The 22,645-nt window shown below is 40.8% G+C and overlaps 1 protein-coding gene across 4 annotated transcripts; it reads right to left on the reverse strand.

Annotated features, from left to right (window-relative positions):
* Positions 1 to 3,810: 3,810 nt before the first annotated feature.
* FAM210A (family with sequence similarity 210 member A) lies at positions 3,811 to 22,490 on the reverse strand. 4 transcript variants are annotated; one of them, XM_049830515.1, is made up of 6 exons: positions 22,291 to 22,384; positions 12,062 to 12,192; positions 10,943 to 11,066; positions 9,241 to 9,689; positions 6,964 to 7,075; positions 3,811 to 5,661 (listed from the first exon to the last, which is right to left on the reverse strand). In XM_049830515.1, the coding sequence occupies exons 4-6, from the start codon at positions 9,663 to 9,665 to the stop codon at positions 5,428 to 5,430; spliced, it is 771 nt and encodes a 256-aa protein (XP_049686472.1). In that variant the 5' UTR covers positions 9,666 to 9,689; positions 10,943 to 11,066; positions 12,062 to 12,192; positions 22,291 to 22,384; the 3' UTR covers positions 3,811 to 5,427. The 4 variants fall into 4 exon arrangements, with proteins under 4 accessions (XP_049686472.1, XP_049686474.1, XP_049686473.1 ...); XM_049830517.1 differs by lacking the exons at positions 12,062 to 12,192; positions 22,291 to 22,384 and adding an exon at positions 22,470 to 22,490 and having other exon boundaries at positions 10,943 to 11,063; XM_049830516.1 differs by lacking the exon at positions 12,062 to 12,192 and having other exon boundaries at positions 10,943 to 11,063.
* Between the last annotated feature and the right edge of the window lie 155 nt (positions 22,491 to 22,645).

The following is a 22,645-nucleotide window of genomic DNA, read 5'->3' on the forward strand; positions in this document are numbered from 1 at the left end:
CCAGCCTTATATTGGGCCATGACTTCAGCTCCAGCTCAGGCTTTCATGTCTCCTCTGGCCCCTGCTTGGTCCTCGGCTTCTGCTCTGCCCTATCTTGGTCTGTGTCTTTGGCTCCCACCTGATATTAGGCAGCAACTTTGGCTCTGGCCCCTGCTTGGGCTGTGACTTCAGCACTGGTGCCAAATTAGAGTTGCGACTTCAGCTTTGTCAAGATATTGCAGTGAGACTTTAGCTCCTGGGGCAGGAATTTCAGCTCTGGCCCACCTCGGGCTGCTACTGAGGGTCTGGCCCAATATTGGCCAAGATTTTTGCTTGGCCCCATCTTGGACTGCAGCTTGCCTCCAGCCCCATCTTTGGCCACAGCTTTGGCTCTGGCCATTGCTCAAGTGGCTGTTTTGGCTCTGGCCCCTCTTCAGGAGGCTGCTGTGACTCGGTCCCTGTTTGGGCCAAGGCTTTGTCTCCAGCTACAGCTTCATCTGCAACTTTGGCTCCAGCCATTGCTCAGGCCAAAAATTTGTCTCCCCATCTTTGGCTGCCACTTTGGCTCCAGCATAATATCTGATTGCAGGTTCGGTTCTGGCCCCATATTGGGCTGTGACTTAATCTCTGGCCTGATATTGATATTGGCCCCTGCTCAGCCTGCGACTGTGGCTCTGGTGCCATCTCAGGCAGCTACTTTGCCATCGGCTTGATATCAGAGCACAACTTTGGCTCTGGCCCTGCTTGGAAAGCTGTTGTGGCTCTGTCATGTATTTTGGCTGCTACTTCAGCTCCAGCCCCATATCAAGCTGTGACTTTGACCCTGGCCACCTCGCCATCCACATCTTTGTCTCTGGTTCAATACTGCGTTGCAACTTTGGCTCTGGACCCATTTTGAGCCACAAGTTTGGCTCCAGGCCCATATCAGGCTGTGATTTCAACTCCAACTCCATCTTGAGCTGCAACAGCAGCGGTGGTGATATTTGTGCTCTGTCTTTGGCTCTGGCCCAATCTCAGGCCACGTCTTTCTTTGGCTCCAGTCCCTGTTTGGGTTGTTAATTCATCCCTTGCTACATCTTGGGCTGTTACTTTGCCTCTGGCTGAAATCTTGGGCCATGGCTTCAGCTCTGGCCCCATCTCTAGATATGACTTCAGCTCCATTCCAATTTCAGGTTGCAACTTCAGCTCCAGACCCATCTCAGGCCTCTGACTCTGGTCTGGCCTAATACTGGATCACTACTTCAGCTCCAGTGCCTGCTTGGTCTGCAACTTTGGCTATGGCTTGGTAGCAGGTTGTTACTTTGGCTCCAGCCACATGTTGGTCTGTGGCTTCATCTCCAATGGCATCTCCGGTTGTGATTTTTTTGGCTCTGGCCCTATATTGAGCTGTGACTTCAGCTCCTGCCTTATCTTGGACTGCTACTTGCCTCCAACTCAAATTTGGCTCTGGTCCATGTTCAGGCAGCTATTGTAGTTCTGACTGCTATTCAGGCAGCGATGTAGGCTCTGGCCCCATCTCTGGCCATGGTTTTCATCCCAGCCTATCTTGGGTTATGACTTTGGCTCTGGCACTACCTCAGGTGGCAAATGCGGCTCTGGCCTGATATTGGGCTGTGATTTTTATTTTATTTTTTTTTTTTATCCAGTTCCTGTTTGGGCCGTTACTTTGACTCTGGCCCCATCTGCAGCTGTGACTTCAGCTCCAACCAGTGCTTGGGCTGAAACTTTGGCTTCTGCTTCTGATGGAGTCATATCTTTGGTGCTGGTCCTCATTTAGGCATTATTTTACCTCCAGCCCCATCTCAGGCTCTTTCTTTAGCTCCAGCCAGAGTTTGCCTCCAGCTCAGGTTGCTACTTCACCTCAGGCTGTGACTTTGGCTTTAACTCCTGCTTGAGCAGTCACTTGGCTTGGGCTCTTACACAGGCTGCACCTTCATGCCTGTCTTGGGCCACTACTTCAGCTTAAGCTCCTTTTCAGGTTACTACTTCAACTCTGGGACTGCAGCTCTGGGTCTAAGCCCTTCTCAGGCTGTACCTTTGGCTCCTGGTCCTGCTTGGGCACTATGTCAGCTTCTGCTCGAGCTGTGACTTCATTTCCAGCTTCTGCTCTGGCAGGCGCTTAGTGCCTTCACACATGTACCTGTACCAGAAGCAGACAACGTGATGATCTCCAGTGGTGTTATGTGTGAGGCAGGGAGCAGGCAGAAGTGGGGTAAGTTACCAAAGCAGCACTTTGTGTGGTGGTAGGTGCCTTAGTCCTGGTCTCACCAGATTGCTGAAGGTTTTGCAAAGAGGTGGAGGGACACACGCACACCCTGGGCTTAAAGGACAGGTAAAGGGACAAAGGGACAGCCCTTTCCCATGAGGATGCTGAGCTGCCAGAAGGCAGCAGCTCCTCCTAGCACTGACTGGATGGTCCTGCAGGCAATGGATGGGGCTCCAGGGCTTCTGCTTGAGCTTTTCACCTCACCAAGGGCTCTTGGCACTCTGATGGGGAAAGCTCACAGAGCTCTGCTGGGCACCCCCTTGCTCAGGTCGCTTCTTGGCTGCCTCAGCGTCAGCTCTAGGTGCTGCAGCCAAACTGTTTGCCTTCCTAGGCCATGGCACCTGCCTCTCTGTTCCTTCTGTGCTGCCAAAGGCACCCCCTAGTGCTGCTCCACCTTGAGGGGCACTGCTGCCACGTGGCAGTGTGCCAACTCTGCTGGCTTGGGCACCAGTAAGAGGAGACCCAGTGTTGTCCTCAGGCAGCCCCTTGCTTGATGCAAATGCCCAGCCTGTGAGCAGCTGGGGTGCACTGCCTCACCAAAGGGGGATGGACGCTGGCTTCCAGCCGCAGGGACCCATCAGTAACAAGAAGTGCACCCAAGTATTGCGGTAAGAGCTATAGAAATCAAGTTATAAGTAAGATAGATAAACCCAAGGATGAAAGTCAACGTTATCCTATAGTTAAAACTGCAGTGTAGCTGGGTACATGCTGAGTACCCAGTGGGCTAATGTCGTTCATCCCCTGGGTGGCCCAGAAACACCCCAGCTGGTCTCTGTGCTAATGAGGCAATGCACTGATTCCAGATGAGGCTGACTTGAGACAAGGTCACCAGTGCAACTGAGGATTTGACTAATTGCTCTCCAGGTCAGATTTTCAAAGTCTTGATTTCCCCTCCCGCTTTGTGTAGATCAATCCACCTAATTGTGTGCTTTGTTAATTGATGTGCTGGGTGGAGGATGGGGCTGTTCCAGAAACTCCTTGAGAATGTTCATGCTGCAAAATTGACCAAACAGTACATAGAGGAGGCCCTTGACACTATAAGCTGCTCCTGCAGATGCAGAAATGGTCACCTAGGACAGTCTACTGCACATAGTTAAGAGAGGAGATGTTTTGCACTTAGCATTGGTAGTGAGGGATCACGCAAGCACTGGAGTGGTCACAGGCCAGCTGGACATGGGGAAGGGCAAGAGGATGGGGGTACCAAAAACCCCCTATGTAATAAATGAGTTCTAACATGCCTGGGGGGGCTACAGACCCATCCTAGGACAGCAACCCTGTGCAACGCCTGCCATGTGCAGAGGAGAGATGGATCCTGTGAGCTGCACCAAGAGGTTGCCACGTGCGGTCCCAGGCTGGGAGGATGACCATGCTGTATTACTGGGGCAGACTTCAGGCTTTGCAGGGTGCTGCAGGACAGAGGCAACACTACCTGCAAAAATGGAAAACCAGAACAAACACCCACATCAGAAGAATGCATGCATGAGGAGAGTAAGGAAAAGTACACTAAAATAGAAAAAAAGAAAAGCATCTATTAACTCTAATTCTACAGTAGTGCTTATCTCAGCGTAAGAGTTCACAGAATTATTTTTTAATAATATTTATCAGAAACATGGCACTTTTCAGTGCCCTGAAGATGTACATACAATGATTATTCCTCACAACATCCCTGTGAGGTAGGCAATAGAATGCAGTCACAATTTGACATGTGGACAGAGGCAGAGAAGTATATAATCAATCCTGCATAATTAAGTTAATGAAGTTCGACTCACTCAAACATGGAGAGGCTCTCAGTGACTTGACTGAACACATAAGAGTGGGACAGAGCTGATACTTTGTCAGCCATATTCTTTTATTCTAGTAATTTACAATGCTCAGGGCCCAACTCTGTTGCTTCTGCATATCCCCCTGCAAACAAACACCTTTATGAAACAAGATACACATGCAGAGCACAGCTACAAAGTGGGATCTGTAATAGAAATAGGAAAAAAGAACACTTAAATGTAGCCTACATTTGAGTAAAACCATGAGAGAAGGTTGCCTGCCCAGTCAAATAGAACAGTTTGAACTTTAGTCCTTTATGACATCTCTGAGACAGCATTTCAGCCTTCAGCTATGAATAAGTATTTGCTTGACCTAAGAAAATCCAGGGGAAAAGAAGTTTAGTAGATGGTGATCTCTGTCTCTGAAATTATGCTTATTTTAGTTAAATTGTTCTACTAAAGTCTGAGGGATTCCTGAATGGGAGGAGGAACTTTTGGGTTTAACTCTTAACTTTGCATGTATTTAAAAAGCCCCTTGGTATACCAATTTCTCAAGTAAACTTCTCTTTCAGAATTTTTTTTGTTCTGAAAATGAAATGAAACAGTTTTGTAAACTTCAATATAATAAAAAAATCCTAGTTTTTAATATACAATTATTGATTAATTTCATTTAATAACTTTTTTCTACTGTAAATCAACTTTAGGAAACAAAGTATACTTGACAGTATGTGATTAACTCATCTTCCCATGGACTTCAGTTGAGATTTCTGAAAAGATACACTGTCCAAGAAAGATTCATAGTCCAAACCTGTAAACTATCACAGCTCAGCTCAGCTGAAGTTAGTGTAGCCATTACAATTCATTCCAACTGACTGGCTAATCCACTGATTCCTTCATGTGCAGTATCACTGATAATGGTCTGTCTCCAAGTTGAGAGATGATCACTATTGAAGAGGCCTGGGTCCACATACTCTGAAAAGCAAAATGTTGCCTTTCCCAGCAGAGAAATCTTCATTCTCATTTAATGGAAGATTCAGTCTAATGGAATAATGGCTGTGCACTATGATGGAAGAAGAATAAAGTAGTGGCTTTTGAAAGAAACCATCTTCATTTTGAGGGGGGCAGGAGGAAGAAAAGAGGGAAGAGTAACTGTTAACACTATTACCAATGGACACATGAACTTCTAATTTGTGATTCATTCCTTCTATAAACTGAAATTTTGTCACAACTTCTCTCCCCCAGGGAACTTTAACCTTGGTGAACATACAGAATTTTTAAATCCACAAAGCAATTGTAGTCTCCAGACAAGGGGGGGGGAAGAAAAAAAAGAAAAAAAAAGCGCTCAGAAGTGCACTTTGTATATCCTGCCTCACAAAAGGTTAAAGTGCTAAATTTGATATATCCAAGAATTAGGCATCCCTCCTAGTCCTTTATTTTTTTAAATGAAACTTTATCTTTGGTTTCTTGTATCTTCTCTGTAATTTTATCTTTTGTTTCCTCCATCTTCTCTGTAATTTTATCTTTTGTTTCCTCCATCCTATCTTGTAGATATTCCTTTACTGGTGGTGGTGTGGACATGTAGCCATTCTTACGTAGATATTTAACAGTGATGGATGTTCCTCCCAAAGTCACAGTGTATCTGGCAGGAGTTGCAATCTTAAAGAAACCAAAGAACACACCATATCAATATAACAGGACAATATTATCTAGCAAAAGGTATTTTTAATATGGAAAATCTATTTTGGCCAGTGTCAGATACTAAAAAGATCTTCTATTTATAAGGAAATAAGCCAATTTACAATGCATCCCCCAGAAATGCATACCTTTTACTTAAAGTATCCTTTTGACAAAACTAGCACAGGCATTAGATTTACACTTAAAAACAAAAAACCCAACAACTCCCGGTGCAGCTTGTGGGACGAGCATTAGGCATCTCAGAATGCAATTCAGAACAGACAGTATGTCAACATTGAGCCATGTAAGCAAACAAGATATACTTTAAATTCTAAAATTCACAAGAGTATAGGCATTTTTCAGTCCAAAACTAGGACCCACATATAGAAAGCGAGAGCTAAAAAGAGACCTTCAGAGGTCAGCTAATCCAAGACACAACAAACCAGGTTCATTATTCTAGATAGACTAACCTGTTCTTTCAGAACTTCAAAGATAAAGCCTGCACAATCTTCCCTTCGCAACCTATTCTAATGCTTCCACATGTTCAAAGTTTCTGCCAGATCTCCCAGCTATAATAAATTCTTTATATTTAACCACATTTATTTATTGATCCCTTTTACGCACAGGAATAATTAGCAAGAGTAGTGCTTTCACATTTTGTTTGGGAAATAATGCCTTTAAATAACAGGGAAGAAGCACATTGCATTTGGAAACAAAACAGATAAATGGCATTCGAAGCAAATATAGAACTTTGTTTTTGCATGGTCTGACATGTTTCAAGTTTCCCAAACACAGATTGTGCACCTATAAAGCAATAAAAAGAGACCCAAACCTGAATGTAAGTAACCGATTCAAATGGACAACAAAAGTACTTGACAATGATGAAGAACTAAGGTAGGAATACAAACTAGCGAATCCTCTAGGATAATAACAACTGTATGTTTACCTGGAAATCATGAGGTCTTTAGACTTTACCTCTTTATCCCTGTTCATTATGTCAGGAATACAGAGGAATAACTTAATTCTAATTAAAGCTCTGAGGGCAGACAACAGTTCTGCAGCAAACAAAGAAGTTACTTTAGAAATACAGACAGACTCCTTAAAGGAACACAGAGTCCCTATCCATTTGCATGTGACTATTCTGACTAGAAAAATGAATGCTGAAGTATGTGTAACTATCAAAGAGTGAAAACAGCATTAATTCTTTCTGCTGTAAACAAATAAACCCTGTTCAGTTCACCAGGCAAGATTTAGAGCTTATTTACAAACTATAATTATACTTACTTTATACAATGCATATGCGGTTAGTGCATTTCCACTCTGGGAATTTTTCAGGATGTTTACTATACTCTCTGGTAAGCCAATCAACTCCAGGAATGGAACAACATTCACACCTCTATAAAAGAGAAAAAAAATTGGCAACCTGAATTGGAATTTGAAACCTGAACAGTGATTTACAGTACCATTTCCATTCTTTAAATCTATTATACAAACTTTGTAATTTGATAGCAAAGTATTTTTTCATCTCAATATACTTACAGGATTTATATTTCTGTACATATAGGCAAATTAATTTTCTTTTCAGCATTCCAAGAGGTGACTCATTTATACTACCCCTGTTGGGCTGAGTAGCTACTAACTTACCTGTGTCCCAGATTATTACATCTGGAGACAAGTAGCTATAATGGTGGTAAGACAGTTACTCAGGCTCCCGTTGTGCAGGTTCAACTTAATGTTCTGTTTTACCCAAAATAATTTTTTTTTCTTTCTAAAATTTCAGACTACTCTGCAGCGTGCCCAGAAGCACTGAATCCATACTTCTGTGTTCTCCATTCACTTTTAAATATATCAAACAAATGGAATGTGGCAAAAGAAAAGGAAGCAACATGCTATATGGACAAGACTTCAGGGGTTTTGTGCCCAGTTGTTCTACCTCGTCAATATAAGGTGGGTGGAGGGAGCTCCTATCATCGTTTCTTTCTATTTGAAAACCAGGGAAGCCAACATCAGCACCAATGAAAAAAAGAGACAGACTGTCTTTACATTACAGTAGAAAGCTACATGCAGTTATAGATGACCTGACTTTCCAATATTTAGTGATGTACTATTAGTATCATTATCAATTTCTACTATTTAAAGCACTCTTCTGTGCATGCGATCACTTCAGCATCAGTAACAATAACAGGCAGTAATTTACTAACAGTTACTAGAACTACAATCTGAAGGCCTAGCCCCAGAGTAGAAAATGGAGGCCAAGTAAGATCTGAAAGACAGCATTAACCATGTTATTTCATAAATCACCATTGTTTAATCTCATATCATGAGCAGTCATTCTGAAAGGTATTTTTCCACCTCAGGAGGGTCTTGCTCCTGTGGCATGACAAACTGAAGCTTTGTTATAATTAGTTTCTAGTTAAATATTTCTGTGGTTTTCATTCATCAAATAAATACTGATTTTAGCAGCTAACTTAGGTGTTTCAAGAAAAGTAATCTTCACTCAATCTGAAATGTCTGGATGTAAGCATCAACCTGAATTCATCCAAAGCAAAATATTTTTATAGCTCAAGACCTTTATTCCTCTGACATGAGCTAAATTTAGAATGACATTTGGATCTATAGCTCCTAGAAAGGGCAATTATGCCAGCTGGTTAGAGTAACTAAAACAAACACTTGTGCGGTAAGGCATTCAGATGTCAAAGCCTCATTGCTGCTGCCATGAACTGTTGTTGTTTCATGCTTTCTATTATTAAATATAAAACACTTGCAATCCAGAGATAAACATTTACTTATATTTAGCAAACCATGTGCAGATAGATAAAAACTCTTTCACCTGAACTAGCAGCTCATAGCTGATATAGTAGGTTTTTTCCCCAATAAATGCCATTTTCCAGAACAGTATCTGGCACATGCTATAGCTGAAAGAAACTAAAATTAGAATACTTATCTTTTTTCCAGCTACACAAATATTTAATTTCCAATTAAAAAGTCTGGCCTACAGTAGCAATTTTTTCAGTGGAAGACAGGAAAGACAGGAAAAAAGTAAAAAAGGAAAAGATACACATGGCTTGCAAGGAGCTCAGAGTGAGGTAAACGACATGCAAGTCCAATGATGAAGGAGGACTGGGGATGAAGGGGGTAGAAGTGGTGAAATAACCCTCAAGTCCAACAGCAAAAAAAAAAAAGAACAGGTCTATAAAGATCTCACCTAACAATTTGTAATCAGGATTCCAAATCCCTATCTTTACCTTGTGAGAGGTTACTAGTAATTTCAATGCTGTTTACATCCATGCACATTTTGGGGAGATGAGCATTCTTCAAATGTTAACAACATATCTGGTACACAGCAATAACTGCATGACAATAATATGTACGTGACACTCTCATGAATCCTATATACTTTCGATACTAATCTTAGGCTACATTTTTAACTGAAGCATCATTTCCCTACTAGATACTGAGGCACTTTTTAATATGTAATAATAATTTATATGTCCTTTCACGTGTGAAAGTCAGTCTCAATTCAACAGCAGTATTGGGCACTGCAACAAAATACCAACTTACTTCATGGCTGCATAGTAAAAGGATCCAAACCATACAGTAGAAGTCAGAAGATGCACCGGAATCATGACTTTTCCATACTGTTTAAAAGTTTTCTTGAATCTCTGAACGAGACTAATTGATTTGTCTTGTAATGGATCAGGATCTGAAGAATCTGACTCTACAGGGCTCTGCTTGGGTGTGTCAGTGGCCGATTCTTTGTGAGGAGTGTCTGCTGGCTGTGATGAAAAAGCACTTTTCTTTAAGGCAAACTGTGCTGCACCTGCATGAAGACATCGTTTAGGAGGGTCCAGTGCTAAAATCACTTTGCATCCAACATTAGACAACACTGATTGTCTTTTTAAGCACTGAAAGGTACTAGTGCGAGGAAAAACCAAACATGTCCCATACGCCAGCTGAGATGCAGTATGTAATAGACTCCGCTGCATTTTGATGAAGTGTGGCTGAGATTTCTATAGAGAGGAAACAAAAAAGAGAAAATGAAATGCATTTCAATAATCTGATTTCTATTTGTTCCAATGCCACTTGAAATTCTCAAATTTTAAATGGCTTTCTATTCTTCTACTTTAAAATGTTTTCCTTATCTTGCTTTGCAGAAATTGTTACCTTCTAGAATTAAGCAAATAATTTTAGAACTCACTTTTTTAGCATTCTGAACTAAAACGGCCCCTTCACTTAACACACTCTACTCCTCACAGCTAAAATGCTCATTCTACTCTCTAAAAACATTTCTAGGTGTTTAGTGCTATCTACTGCTTTTATCTGCATAATCTGGCACAGTTATTGAAAAATTACCCTTGAAACTTCACTTGTAGTAGCAGCTGATAGTTTGAGTGACACTTCGAGCCTACATAAATGTAGTATGAACTCACTCTAGTGCAATTCAAATTAATTTTTGGTGTAAATACTTTCTTAGTTTTGGTATATTTTTTCGTGTTCTATACTATTTTGAACTAAGAGTAAAGGTTCGTACACACACACACAGAAAAATCAATAATAATAATTACTATTAATAATCAATCAATCCCCTTAATAGTAACAAACCTAACCATAACAGCCTGTCAGTATACACCTGTTAGGAAGGGGGATGGTACTGTTGAATGTCATGTATTAACAGGAGCAAAATTGAACTGCAATTTCCAAAATATTACAATGCAAAGAATATTTTAAAACTGTGGATAGCCCAGTTAACTTTATGATTTTGAATACTTAACAGTTACTCCTGAAAGTTCAAAAGAGCCATTAAGAGATTGCCCACAGAAGAAGAGAGGAATTATGTTTGGCATGCACAGACATAAAGAAGTCATTTCCACCCCTGCCCCAAATGCATGCTTTGAACTAGTGAATGAACTACTAACTCTCTCCTTTCCTTTATACAATGACTGCAAGTTACAGAACTAATTTTCCTTCCTTCCAAAAAAAGTGCCACCAATTGATTTTATGTAACAAATGCCACTTAAGTCATATTACAACCTTCAAATCTTTCTGATGCTTTTATGTTTTTAATTATCATAATTCTTGATCCTAACTAGAAATCATTCAAGTTTTATTGAAACTCCACTGTTGTCTTCATGTCTGCTTCACCTATAGACTTAAATATCTTTCAGTCAGGTGTTTTGATAGTGAATTTGTCTAGGCTGCTGAAAATGATTAATACTTCATAACATAGGCAGAAGTTTAAAAAAAAAAATGAATCCATACATACCCTTTGTTACTTTCCAGATACACAACAAGAAAAGTATGGTAAGGTTTGTATCTTCAAAAAGTTGCAACTCTTCCACTAGTTCACCACCTTTCAAATATATGTCTTGAACATATTGATGACTCTGCTATAGAAAAAGGTGCATTTAGAGAAATAGCAACAACAGCAAACTAACATTATAAAGACTTTTGGTCAGCCTGAAGCCTTGCTCACTGAAGAATTTATTGATATAAATTCCCCTTTGGATACTGACACACTAATGGGAGAATTTTTTTTCTGTGTAACTTAGAAGTTCCTCAATTGTGAATTACTGTTTCCTTCCAAGAGACAAAAGTTTCATAACCCAAATGCATCTGTTGGAACATTCCTGCCTATATATTTTCTAGGTATTTTTATGTCATCGTTGTGCTTTAATTAATTGCAATTACTAGAATTAAACAATGTTTGATGTGGGGAAAAGATTGGCGGAATGGTTTCAAACTCCCCAGTAACCTCTACCTTGCATGTGAAGCATAGACACCCGCTTTTGTTGAGCTCACACTAACAGGAGGTATCAATCACATCAACAGGGGAAAAGGGAACTCTAGTCTCTATGCAAGCAGTTACTCCTGTTGAGTTATGAACTCAGTGGGAGCCAAGAAGTACTGCTGCTTATAGAGCAAGTCAGTCTTCTGTAAGAATTCACTGGAAGTTGTAACTCCTTGTAGTATCTCTGTTTTTACAAGAAGCGGAGATTCTTGCTGACTACTTAGATCCAAATGCAATTGCTTCTCAAAACAAAAAGTAGTGGAAAACACTCAGCAAAAGTCAAGTGTTAAGATGGGACTCTGTCATACACCAACCACCTTACTGATTTTAGAAATTATAACAACAAACTGAAAGAAGACAACTACCTGGCTTGCCTATTGCCACTTACATTCCTGAGGGATAAAAACTCTCCACAGAGGACTGTTTCCCCCTCTCACTAACAGTACACAACACTGAGCATCTGCCCCAAGTAGATTTTCACAATATCCCACCAGCAGACTCAAAGGATACCTATCCATCTGTGAGAATTTGGGAGCTCTTGGATCAGACTTCTGTTCAGCTATTTTGAGTGCATGGTATCCTATTGAACAGTACCTGTTCCAAACAAGCTTTGAAACTTGCCACCATACAACATGGGGGAAACCATGCTCAGCACTCTGATTTTGGTTCATTAATGTTATTAACAGGGCTCTGCATTCCAATGGCCTTGGAAGAAGATCATTCTTCTGTACAGAAGCAAGAAGAAGCAGAGTAAGTATTTCTGAATTTTCCCATTCTATATAGTATACTTATAGTAGCATTTATCAGAACACCATTTCCAGGTTTTGCTGTCCTGCAGCTACTGACAGCACAAAAGTAAGACCGTACGACACCTCCAATTCATTACAATGGCTGCAGAACATTGGGGTATGAAATGGCTGCCGGCGGAGAGAATTCTCCTTAACGTGAAGAAGCAATGGGTCGCTACCGTGTGTTCAACACTCATCAGTCAGTTGCTAGCGTAGTTGTGACTAGTAAATGAGTTTCAAGGCCTCTGCTCACAGAGTTAGGTGCACCGTGTAAGATTTAAAAATAGAATGTCACCAATGGCTTTAAAGCAGAGGAACTAGCACGGCCACTGACAAGACTTGCCACACCACTTTTTTTGTTTCTATATCCTCAGATGGACTTGGAACTCATTAAGGGTTTTTTTTCCTCCATTATGCAAGACCTGGCTGGTCAAAGGGGAGGTTCCCTAACCATCTAGCATAGATCCTGAAAAGGTCATGAACCTGGTAAGCACACGCAACAGTATGGGTTCTAGCTAATACTGTGAACCAGCTTAATTTTTGCTTCTCCACTTTAAAAAAGCTTTTTGCTAGATGCTTGGTATATAAGAAAAGGCTTAGATACAATAGTGCTTGTATTTGAGAGAATAAAAGAAAACAGGTTTTTCAAAACAAGGTTGGAATTTTCCTAACAATCCTACTGTGTTTCATAGGTACATGCTTTATTTTATTTATCGAAATGAACAAAGGAGAGACTTTTGAAGTGTCAGTAAGTTGAGGATTACACTACTATCCAGCACTATAAGACTAAACAAGGGAAGTATTATAATGGTTACAGTAGGATGTAGGAAAGGCAAATGAATAAAATAACAGATTAATATAGCATACACTTTGTAAATTGATTTTAAAGAAATGAATATTATTAAAGGGGTGATGGATGCAGCTGCTAAACGAATATTTTAATTACTTGGCTCAACATTGCAAACATCTTAAACAGGACAGACAACTCAAAGTGCACACTTAATGTGGTTGGAGGTCCAAAGAAATACGAAACTAGTTGTTTCATCCCTCTAAAACATGAGATGAATACAGAGAAATCTGTCCTTTAAGATGCAGTTAGTGAAAGGGAGTTCCTAGTACCCTGTGCACTCAACAGGCAGTGGGAGAAAGTGTGTCAGCCTACGGATTTGAGACAATTTTATTCTCTAAATATAATACTTTTCTTAAAGAACTTACTGGAGCTATAAGCTGTACAACTGCCCCTGTAACTTTAGGTTGTTAAAACCACTCAGATTCTCAAGAAGTCAGGACAGTAACCTAAATGTTATCCACAATTGCACCTAGTGACTTTTCAAAGTTGTTTCTTCATTTTAGTGTATTTCATTTTTTTCATGCTGTTGCAGGATGCTGCAAAGGCACAGAAAAGGACAGAAGCTAGAATCTTCAGATACCAAGGTGGAAGGAAAAGCAGCCAGTCTGTGGCATGAAAATTTTGCCAGGGGTGGGGAGCAGAAAGTGTTTTAAAGCATCTTAGATTTCTACATTGGCTTTCTCTTAAAAGTGCCACAAGGAAAAAAAAATATGGAGATGCCTAAGGACAAATATAGCTGTTCTCTGCTTTAAGAATCCCATGTGGTCAGTGACTGCCTAGATGCTAGTAGGACAAACTATGAAAAGATATACAAACACTTCTGGGATAAGGTGTCCTCTTCAGTGCTGTCATTTTCTGGCTAACTATTTAGTAGTATCTCCAGCTGGCTGTAAACTGAGCTGAAGAGATCTTGGCTGTTCAGGACATACTTCTGGTTGGGATTCTTGGACATCCATTTAGTTCCTGAAGGCACGTCTGTCTCATGGCAAGCTATTAACAAGCCTTCTGACACAAAAGGAGTGCTCTAGTGGCCTCTTGAGGAAAAGCATAGATGAGCTTCTCATTACAGTGCTAGAGGTTTTATTTAACAAACTTTTGTACTTCTGTTATAATTTAGATCAGCTTTGGCATAAACATGATGTACTCCAAGAGAACTATCTCTTGCATTTGCTCTGCTACATCTTTGCCTTCCAGTGATTACTAGGAAGTAGAGATTAGACTTGCTTTTGTTCCTAGGGACAACAAAAATTCAGGATCTCTCAATGTCACAGAACTGGTCTATGTGACTACCCCAAATTCATGGTTTTGGATGTGCGCTAACATTTTATGCAAAAAAGAAACAGGGGATCATTGGAAAACACAGAAGCAGCAAGCCAGGCCAATATAGGTACAGCAAAGGCTGCTGCGGATATCTGCTGTTGAAAAGAGAAATCATGCCAGAGATGCTGTCAGTTGAAACTTTCATCAGGATGACTTGTATAAAAACAGTTACCCTGTTACAATTAACTTTTTTTTGAGCTACCAGAGAAATTAAAATACAAGAACAGGTGTGGATATAAGATGGCAAAAACTATAGTGTAAGTTCTTTTACAAAAGAGGTCAGAAAGCATCTGAGGGAATTGCGGGTGTAGTATATGTAGACTACCAGAAACACTCCGAATACAGTATGTAAATATGGATGAATTCAAAGCATTTTCACTTGTTCTGTTACTGTTTAAAAAAAGAACATTAATTATACCACAGGAGAGTTCCCAATGAAAATCCATGAGCTTTTTTCCATTCCCAAGGCACCTTTCTGTGAACCCAGAGAATTAATTTACATTCTTGTCATTTTTAGTGTAAAATCAAGCAAACTTTGAGGGTTGTGTGTTGTATATACAGAAGGATTCTGAAAGGACACAAACCAAGTTCTCAGAAATCCTTTCCAGCTCACCTTTCAGACTGCATAAAAAGCAAATGTACAGAGATCTCATCCAAACAGCTCAGTTTAATAAAAAACCCCACTGTATTGCTTACATTTTCACTAAACATAATTAAAAAAAAATCTCAAAACTTGTTTGCAGATTTAAATTGTTCTTGTCAAGAACTTACTAGCAGTATATTTAAAAAAAAAAAGCATCTTGCCTAACTAATAAACTAAAATAAGAAAACTACAACTGAACAGAAAACATCTATGGGTTGCCTAAAAACCTGGGAACACATTTTAAAATCATTATAATAGTGCAATATGTGCAAAGCATCATTGCTTTTCCTAAACTCAATGTAAAATATAACGATAAACCTCTTAGTAACTGCAATGGTTCAGCATAGCATGCAGTCACTATCCACGGACAGGAAAATGGCAGTGTATAGGGACTTTTTATTCTTTGTATTAGTACCTGCAGAGTATATGAATGAGCATTTAGAATTTGTATTATGACCTTTACTACTTTTGAGTGTCCCTGATACGATTTGTTATTAATTCTAAACTAGGAAACTTGGGTTATAATTTGAAGTTTGGGCATCACTAGCTATCCAATCTTGTCTACCATTGAGGGCTGTCTAAAAAACCAAAACCAAACATATAACACCACATTTATGGTTAAAGGGAGTAATGCAAAATAAGTAATGGTGAAATTTATTAAACTGTTGGTAAAAAATCATCACGTTAAAACAAATTAAAGAGTAAACTCTTGTAGACAAATTACCCTAAAACATTAGCCCCATCCCACCTCCATCATGTCTAATCTCTTCACTTAGTAAATGCTATGCTATAATTTTTAAATTGATCATATTACTACAGCTCAATACTGATATAAGTGGAAACAAGCCAACAACTTTTTTACCCTTATTTTATCTCAACTACTCTTGTTCTTGCTAAAACAAACTTAGTGAAGTCAAGAAAGTAGAATAAATCCTCATAGGGTCCTTACACACACAGCAATCTTTGCTATTACAGTCTTCCAAGACGTAAGTATTAGAAAACACAACAAAAAGTAGCTTTAGGAAGAATAAAACTTCTTGTAGACATTTATGAAGTCTGAACATTGGATTCAGAAGGCAAATAAAACAGGAGAACCTAATGCAATGCCTGTGTGTTGAGTTATAGATCTGGAATGCTAAACAGGAGGCTTAACAGCTGATCTGCACGCAGTCAGTATGACAGTGGTATCCCCATTTTCCTCTACATTGGAAGGCATTAGATCTTAAGCTTGCACACAGCTAAGCATTATATAAAAGTGTGAATGTTCTCTCTCCAATTCTTCTAAAAGAAAGTATCACAATCACTTGTAGTGCTTACTGCTCTTTAGAACTATGTTTAAAATAACTGGTGCTATTCCATCTTTTAACTCTGTTTTCCTGCCTTGCAGTGCCGAACAGCTACCCTGGGTTCCGTCGTTCAGAAGTTTCATTCTGCCCTCTACTGAATTTCTACGTAAGTACACCTCTTACACTAATACTACAAAAGGTCCCTACTCTCCACGATTCCTTCCAACAACCGAAAATTTGCTGGAACTTCTGTGTTGGTTCCAGAGCCGCCCGAAGTAACAGGCACATGTCAAAGGAAGGGGAAAAAACCTGCCTTTTAAAGTGCTATCTGATTTGGGTTTTTGTCTATTTGTCACTCTATAGACACATGTCTGCAGTAAGCAAGTTAGAGAAGTCATGCTTTTAGCTAAGCTTAGAAATAGACATATACATCTATGCTAAAAATGTTTTAAAAGCCCTTTGTTAGTTCAAAGCAGGGATTGTACTCATCTGTGTATTATTTTGCCCTTCTGCCCATTACCTTTCACTTTAAGCTAATGATCAAAATAAGATCTAATTCTCCCTCCTTTCTATTCCACTCTTGTGTAATAACTTTCCCAAGCAACCCCTAATAGCCTCTTTTGTCCTTGTATCTCCCGATGTATCATTAGTTCATTCCCCTCAAAATACTTGTGTTTTTCTGTCAGAGGGTTTTCAAGCAGAGGGCCCTTAACACAGAGGTGTAGGGGAGTGTGGGGCTGGTGGTGCAGTTTACAAAGCAGTGGGAAGCTTCTACCAAGTAACTAAAAGGGGCTGCAAAAGGTAATGCACATAAGCAAGTGTCACATCAGCCATTTCCTGCATATGACTGTGAACTCACTCAGAAAAAAAACCCCTACAACTGAACTGGTGAGGGGTTAGATGCTAAAACACAAATACATACACACATCAGTGTTCCACACTTCACCAAAACATTGTTTGAGAATGTCTTAGGATCTCCCCTCTAGATAGTTCATTGAACTTTATCTGGCAGATTCCTCACCTCTTTTGACTTTCACTGATGATCTCAAGAGTTCTGACTCTACATTTTAATACATGCTGGAGGGCATTAGAAACATGACTGTTAGTTCTACGTTCAAGATTCAGATATTTCTTTTGTGAAGTTCTGCTACCTCTTTTCAGAGTTCAGATCTACTGTGCACATCTTGTCACTAACAGAGCCATCAGTAACAGTCAAAAGGTTGCAGACAAAGTTAAACTCCAGCTTGCTCAAGACTTACTGCTATTCGTAATTTGGATTCTAGTAGCCAAGCTCATTTTTTAATTCATAATCTTTCTGATCACTCAGGACTTCACTGACATATAAAACTTAGATTATATTTAATTTAAACAGCTCTTAGAGTTATAATCACATATTTATTCCTGAAAGGTCTAATGAAACAACTGGAGACATGCTGCAGATACTGTGACTTTCACTAAAACAAATGGTGCTAACCCAAATAAAGTTCAGCCTTTTTGACCAGACCATAGAATAAGAGCTTAGGTACTCAAGTACTTTGACTAATTATAAAAGGTATTTATTAGGAATACGCTTAAACTTGGATCTTAGCACCAACTCTGTAGACCCTTTGGCCTCATCTTGCATTGTGACTACCAAACTTTTTTTTTCTAGCCTTCACAAATGCTATTTTTGCTACCTTGAATCTTCACAGGTCTTGTCTCATTGTTCTGTATCTCTTCCCTCCATAACCCAATCGTAATCAACAGTATCAGCTGTAATAAATGCAAATTATATTATGTAACAATTTTACAAAACACTTAAAACAACCCTCACCAAGTAACGAGTCTTTTACCCATCAAGTTCACCCAAAGAGCTTCTAAGACTTTCAAAGCACATGCTCAAGGAAAAACTCTGAAGCCACACAATTAGAAACAAAGTAGGAACAACTGTAAACCAGCCCCAAACTGAAAAAAACCCAGAGGTTCATTAACAACAGAATTCACAGTGGAAGCATTAGGTTCAAGATTTTTTTCTTTTATTCTCCCACTACATTTATTTCACATTTTCAAACACTGAAAAGCTGTCATTTTTCCCAGCAAAAAATACAGAACGTTCATCTTTCAGCAGAATTACTGTTGGCAGACATTCACTTTGAGTACAAATCTTTTCTAAATATTCAAAGCAAGTGTTGAATTCTCTGTTGTGAATTCAAACTTCTCCATATGGGGAAATATGTGTAGTATCAATCAGAATATCTTGAAAAATTATGTGTGAAGAGGCTGATCATAACATTTACAGAACATACACATGCTCAAAACCACACTCTTGTTCTAATTTTTAGTAAATGCTATTCCCCACAACTCTACAAATGAACATGGACTGTTCTTATGAAAGAAGTATTATTTTTATTAAGGTCTTGATACCTGAGTGGATAAACTTTCTTGCCCACTATTCAATTTAGCACAGATGACATATTTGCTAATGTTGGCAGCCATGCAAGTAACAAAATGACACCATCTACAAGCGTCCGAAAGAGCATAAGACTCAGAGCTGTGTCTTCAACCAGAAGGAACTCTGATGGGACTTCAGGAACAGGACCCTAATAATGCTCCTGCTCACAGTCTGAAGTAGCAGATTACTACATTGCTGCATTCAGGTTGAGAAAGGAATCCTGTGACTGCAACACTGCAACCTTTGAAAGCACATTACAGTTAACTAACTACAGTTAAAAGATTAAGTGCCCTCATGTTCTACTCAACTCTTCCACTAGCCACTTTTGGAAGAGACTTACAGAACAGCTGTAAAGCCACTCAGATATTTTTTATCTGGAAGCTACAAAATCCATCCATTTGAAAAAAACCTACTGCTGTGTTTTAGATTTTGTTCGTGAGCACCTGACTGTATTAACCCCCATTCCCTTCCGTCATCCCACTCTGCAAGGACAGACTACTCGAGTTCTAGAGAGCTGCAAGGGATCATCTGCTAGCATGCTCTACAAAGCCAGTGTCACAGCCATGCAACTTCTTGGTTTGTTTATGTAAGAACTGTTGCACATGGTCAAGGTCAGTTTTTGGACAAAATCAAATAGTAGATCCATGGAATTAAAATTTACAGCCCAGCTAAGTGGTACTTTCTGGTGTACACAGAGTAAGACCTAGTTTTACCATTCAGATGTCTTTGTTTAGAAGGAGCAGTGTCACGTCTGGTAACACAACAACAAATTTTCTTTTTTTTTTTTTTTGAATCGTATGATGGGTAGCTAGTTTGAAGATCATGTGGGGAGAACTGAGTGATGGAAGGCACTGGGTTGGAAAGGATTAGAGCTGTTTAGAGGAAGCACAAAATTAATGAGAACACAGATCATTACTATTTGCGCTGCAGAAGTCTAGACAGCAACCAGCGTGAAGCCCTATTGTGTAATCCCAGTGCCCTAAAGCAGAAATTACTTCTGTCCTTAACTGCTTACCTAAGGCAGACAAAAGGTGGGAAGGCTGACATAACTAGGCACACCAATCTGGCCTACTAACACCTGGTCAAACCGTAATTTTCCTGACAGTTTGAAGTGACACATTCTTGACTTAATATGAACAAAGTATGTTGGGCTTAACAGACCTGTACCTAGTACCTTCAAGACCAACTGACTTGTGGAAGGTATCATCGCAACAGGTCATAAGCATTTTTTAACTAACTTTCTACTCTTACTGTAATTTTATTATAATAACAGGGAAATAAAGAATAACGTGGTTTTTAGAGGTATCATGATCCAAGACTTAAAAATTAAGGAAAAGTCTTACAACTTGGGCAGTATGCTTTTTTGTTGTTGTTATTGCCATACTGCACCATCTCAAGTCAAAAAATCTACTGGAGGTACTTTAGAGTCATTAAGAATCCCTGACCCTGAGGTTGATCCTTGATCTACAGTGATGGAACTGGGTAGTTACCCATCAAAATATCAAAGTAAAATCCTTATGAGCTATTGTGATGATACATTACTCTCCAGGAAGACTTCAATCATGTTTTGGGCCCAGGCCTCAGTTCTTCTAGAGGTTTTATTCCATTCTTAATACTGAAATATTGCTGATCAATGTTGAATTTGCTTCGGCATCTAATTTTCAAAATAAGTTCATCTTCAACTACCTGGGTTTGTAGTGTATCAACACCAACAAGAACTATATTGGATCTTCTTTCCAGTCTGCAAAACTAACTGATCGCAAGGAATATTATGCATTCAGCTAGCAGTTTTACATTTTAAAAATCAGTGCTCTCTCTGCTTTCAACTTGAATTTGTTGTGGCCGTATCTTCAAGACCAGTCAGAACTCCCTACAGATCCAGAAAGGTGTCAAGATGCAAACTGACAGCTGTTATCTGAGAAAAGGGGACATCAAGAACTCCCTGTCTTGCAAGAACAGACTTCAATTTCTTAGTGATGCCTATAAGCATACACACAGAGCTAGGTCAGTTCACCTGGAGAAAAGATCATCTACAGCAAGGGAATTACACAGATCCTTTTAAAAACCAAACCCAGGTAAAACCTTTTTCTTATCAGCTGCTATAGTCTGTGAAGTAGATCTGTAGACAGTCATGCTAGACAAATCTTTAAGTTCTTACATTCCTTACATGCTCTTTAGCAGTCTGAATTTCCCTACTCAGTTTTTGCCATGTGCAGGCCACCTGATATCCACCTACCCAAATCATCAAATGATTTTTTTTTTTTCCCCTCCCTGACGGAATTGCTTCTTACACAGCGAGTGCAATTCAATAATGCTCCCACAGAGGCCAATCATACCCCTTCTACCTCAAACAGCCCTTGAACAGAAAAAGAGATAAACACCTGCTGTCAGCCGCATAGGAGGAGATGGATGGTGGGGACACATTATCCTCTGTGCATGCATTTCCCACACAGAAGCAGCTGCAAGTCACATAAGCTAGCAGCACGTGCAGCAAGACACGTTCCAACTGAGGAACTTGTTCCCTGTCTCTCCCTAAAGTAACAAAACTTTGGCAAATCATTTTATGTTTATACATCTATCAACAACAACATCTTGGCGTTTAGGTAAATTGAGGAACGCTTTCATTTTAAGAATTAGTTTTGGTAAGAAATTCTAGGACACTTCATGTCCAAACTAATGCTTTCTCTTTTGGGCCCGCTTGTAGAAGGCATTTCAGAAATGGACATAAATGAGGCTGAACATGCAGTTTGCACTACCTGACACAAATCCACATTTGACTGAAAAGCCTTAACAAAAATTCTTACAACTTCTCAGTCTGACTCCTTGGATAACTCCCACAGTCGATTACCAGAAGCAGATTACTAATGAGGACCGTAACTCCACGCGACTTTGCCAAGAGGGTTGTGTCTTGTTCAGCCAGCCACTGCCTCCTATGGATTCGGAGACCTCCAAAGCTAGTCCATACAAAGTGCAAGAGAAAAAAGCGCGGAAAGCTCAAGGTGAGCCAAACCCATGATTTTTTACCAGCGGACAGGCAGGAGGAGCAAAAATCGGATTTCTCGGCTCCGAGATTCTCCTGCTGAGGGAAGCCAGCCCCTTTGCTCGTATTTGTCACACGCCACAAGCGAGTCGCTAAAAACCGCCCAAAACACTTAGTAAACAAGAAAACATCCGTAGAGCCCCTTTAAGCAATCTAAAAAAAAAAAACCCCAACCCAACCCCCACACCCCGAAAACAACCAAAACCCCACAGGACAGGCGCGGAAGCGTTTGCCTCGGGAGAGAAGCACCCGGAGGAGCCGACCCTAACCACGGCCCTCGAGCGGTACAACCGTCCGCGACCGGCGGCCGACATCGCTCACGCCACACAAAACGGCCCCGGAGTTTGCCAGAGAGAACGCAGCCACATCCCCCCCCCCTCCCCTCCACTCCCCCGCCGCCTCCGCCGTGTGCCCGCCCGCTCCCGGGCGGCAGACCCTGCCCCTCGGCCCCACACGAGCGGGTACCTTGTGGCCAAAGCCACCGCTCCCCTCCTCACGGGCCCCCGGCCATGGAGACGCACCGGGCGGCTGTTGACCGACGGCCGCGGCCGCGCGCGCCGCTCCCGTCGCGTCGCGTCCCCGCCCCCTCCCCGCCCCGCGCGCGCGGCAGGGCAACGTGCGGCGCCGCCCGTCCCCACCATCACCTTGAAGGCCCGGCCGGGCCGACTGCGCAGGCGCGCCCCGCCCCCCTCGCGCGGCCTCCCGGGACTCGTAGTCCTCTCCTTCAGCGGGCCGAGACCGGGTGCGGCGCTCCCGCGCGTTTTACGCGTGCGCGGCTTCGCGTCGTTCCACGCACCTACCCACCCCAACCCCTTCCTCC

The sequence above is a fragment of the Accipiter gentilis genome, chromosome 27, assembly GCF_929443795.1.
Source record: "Accipiter gentilis chromosome 27, bAccGen1.1, whole genome shotgun sequence".
NCBI lineage: Eukaryota > Metazoa > Chordata > Aves > Accipitriformes > Accipitridae > Astur > Astur gentilis.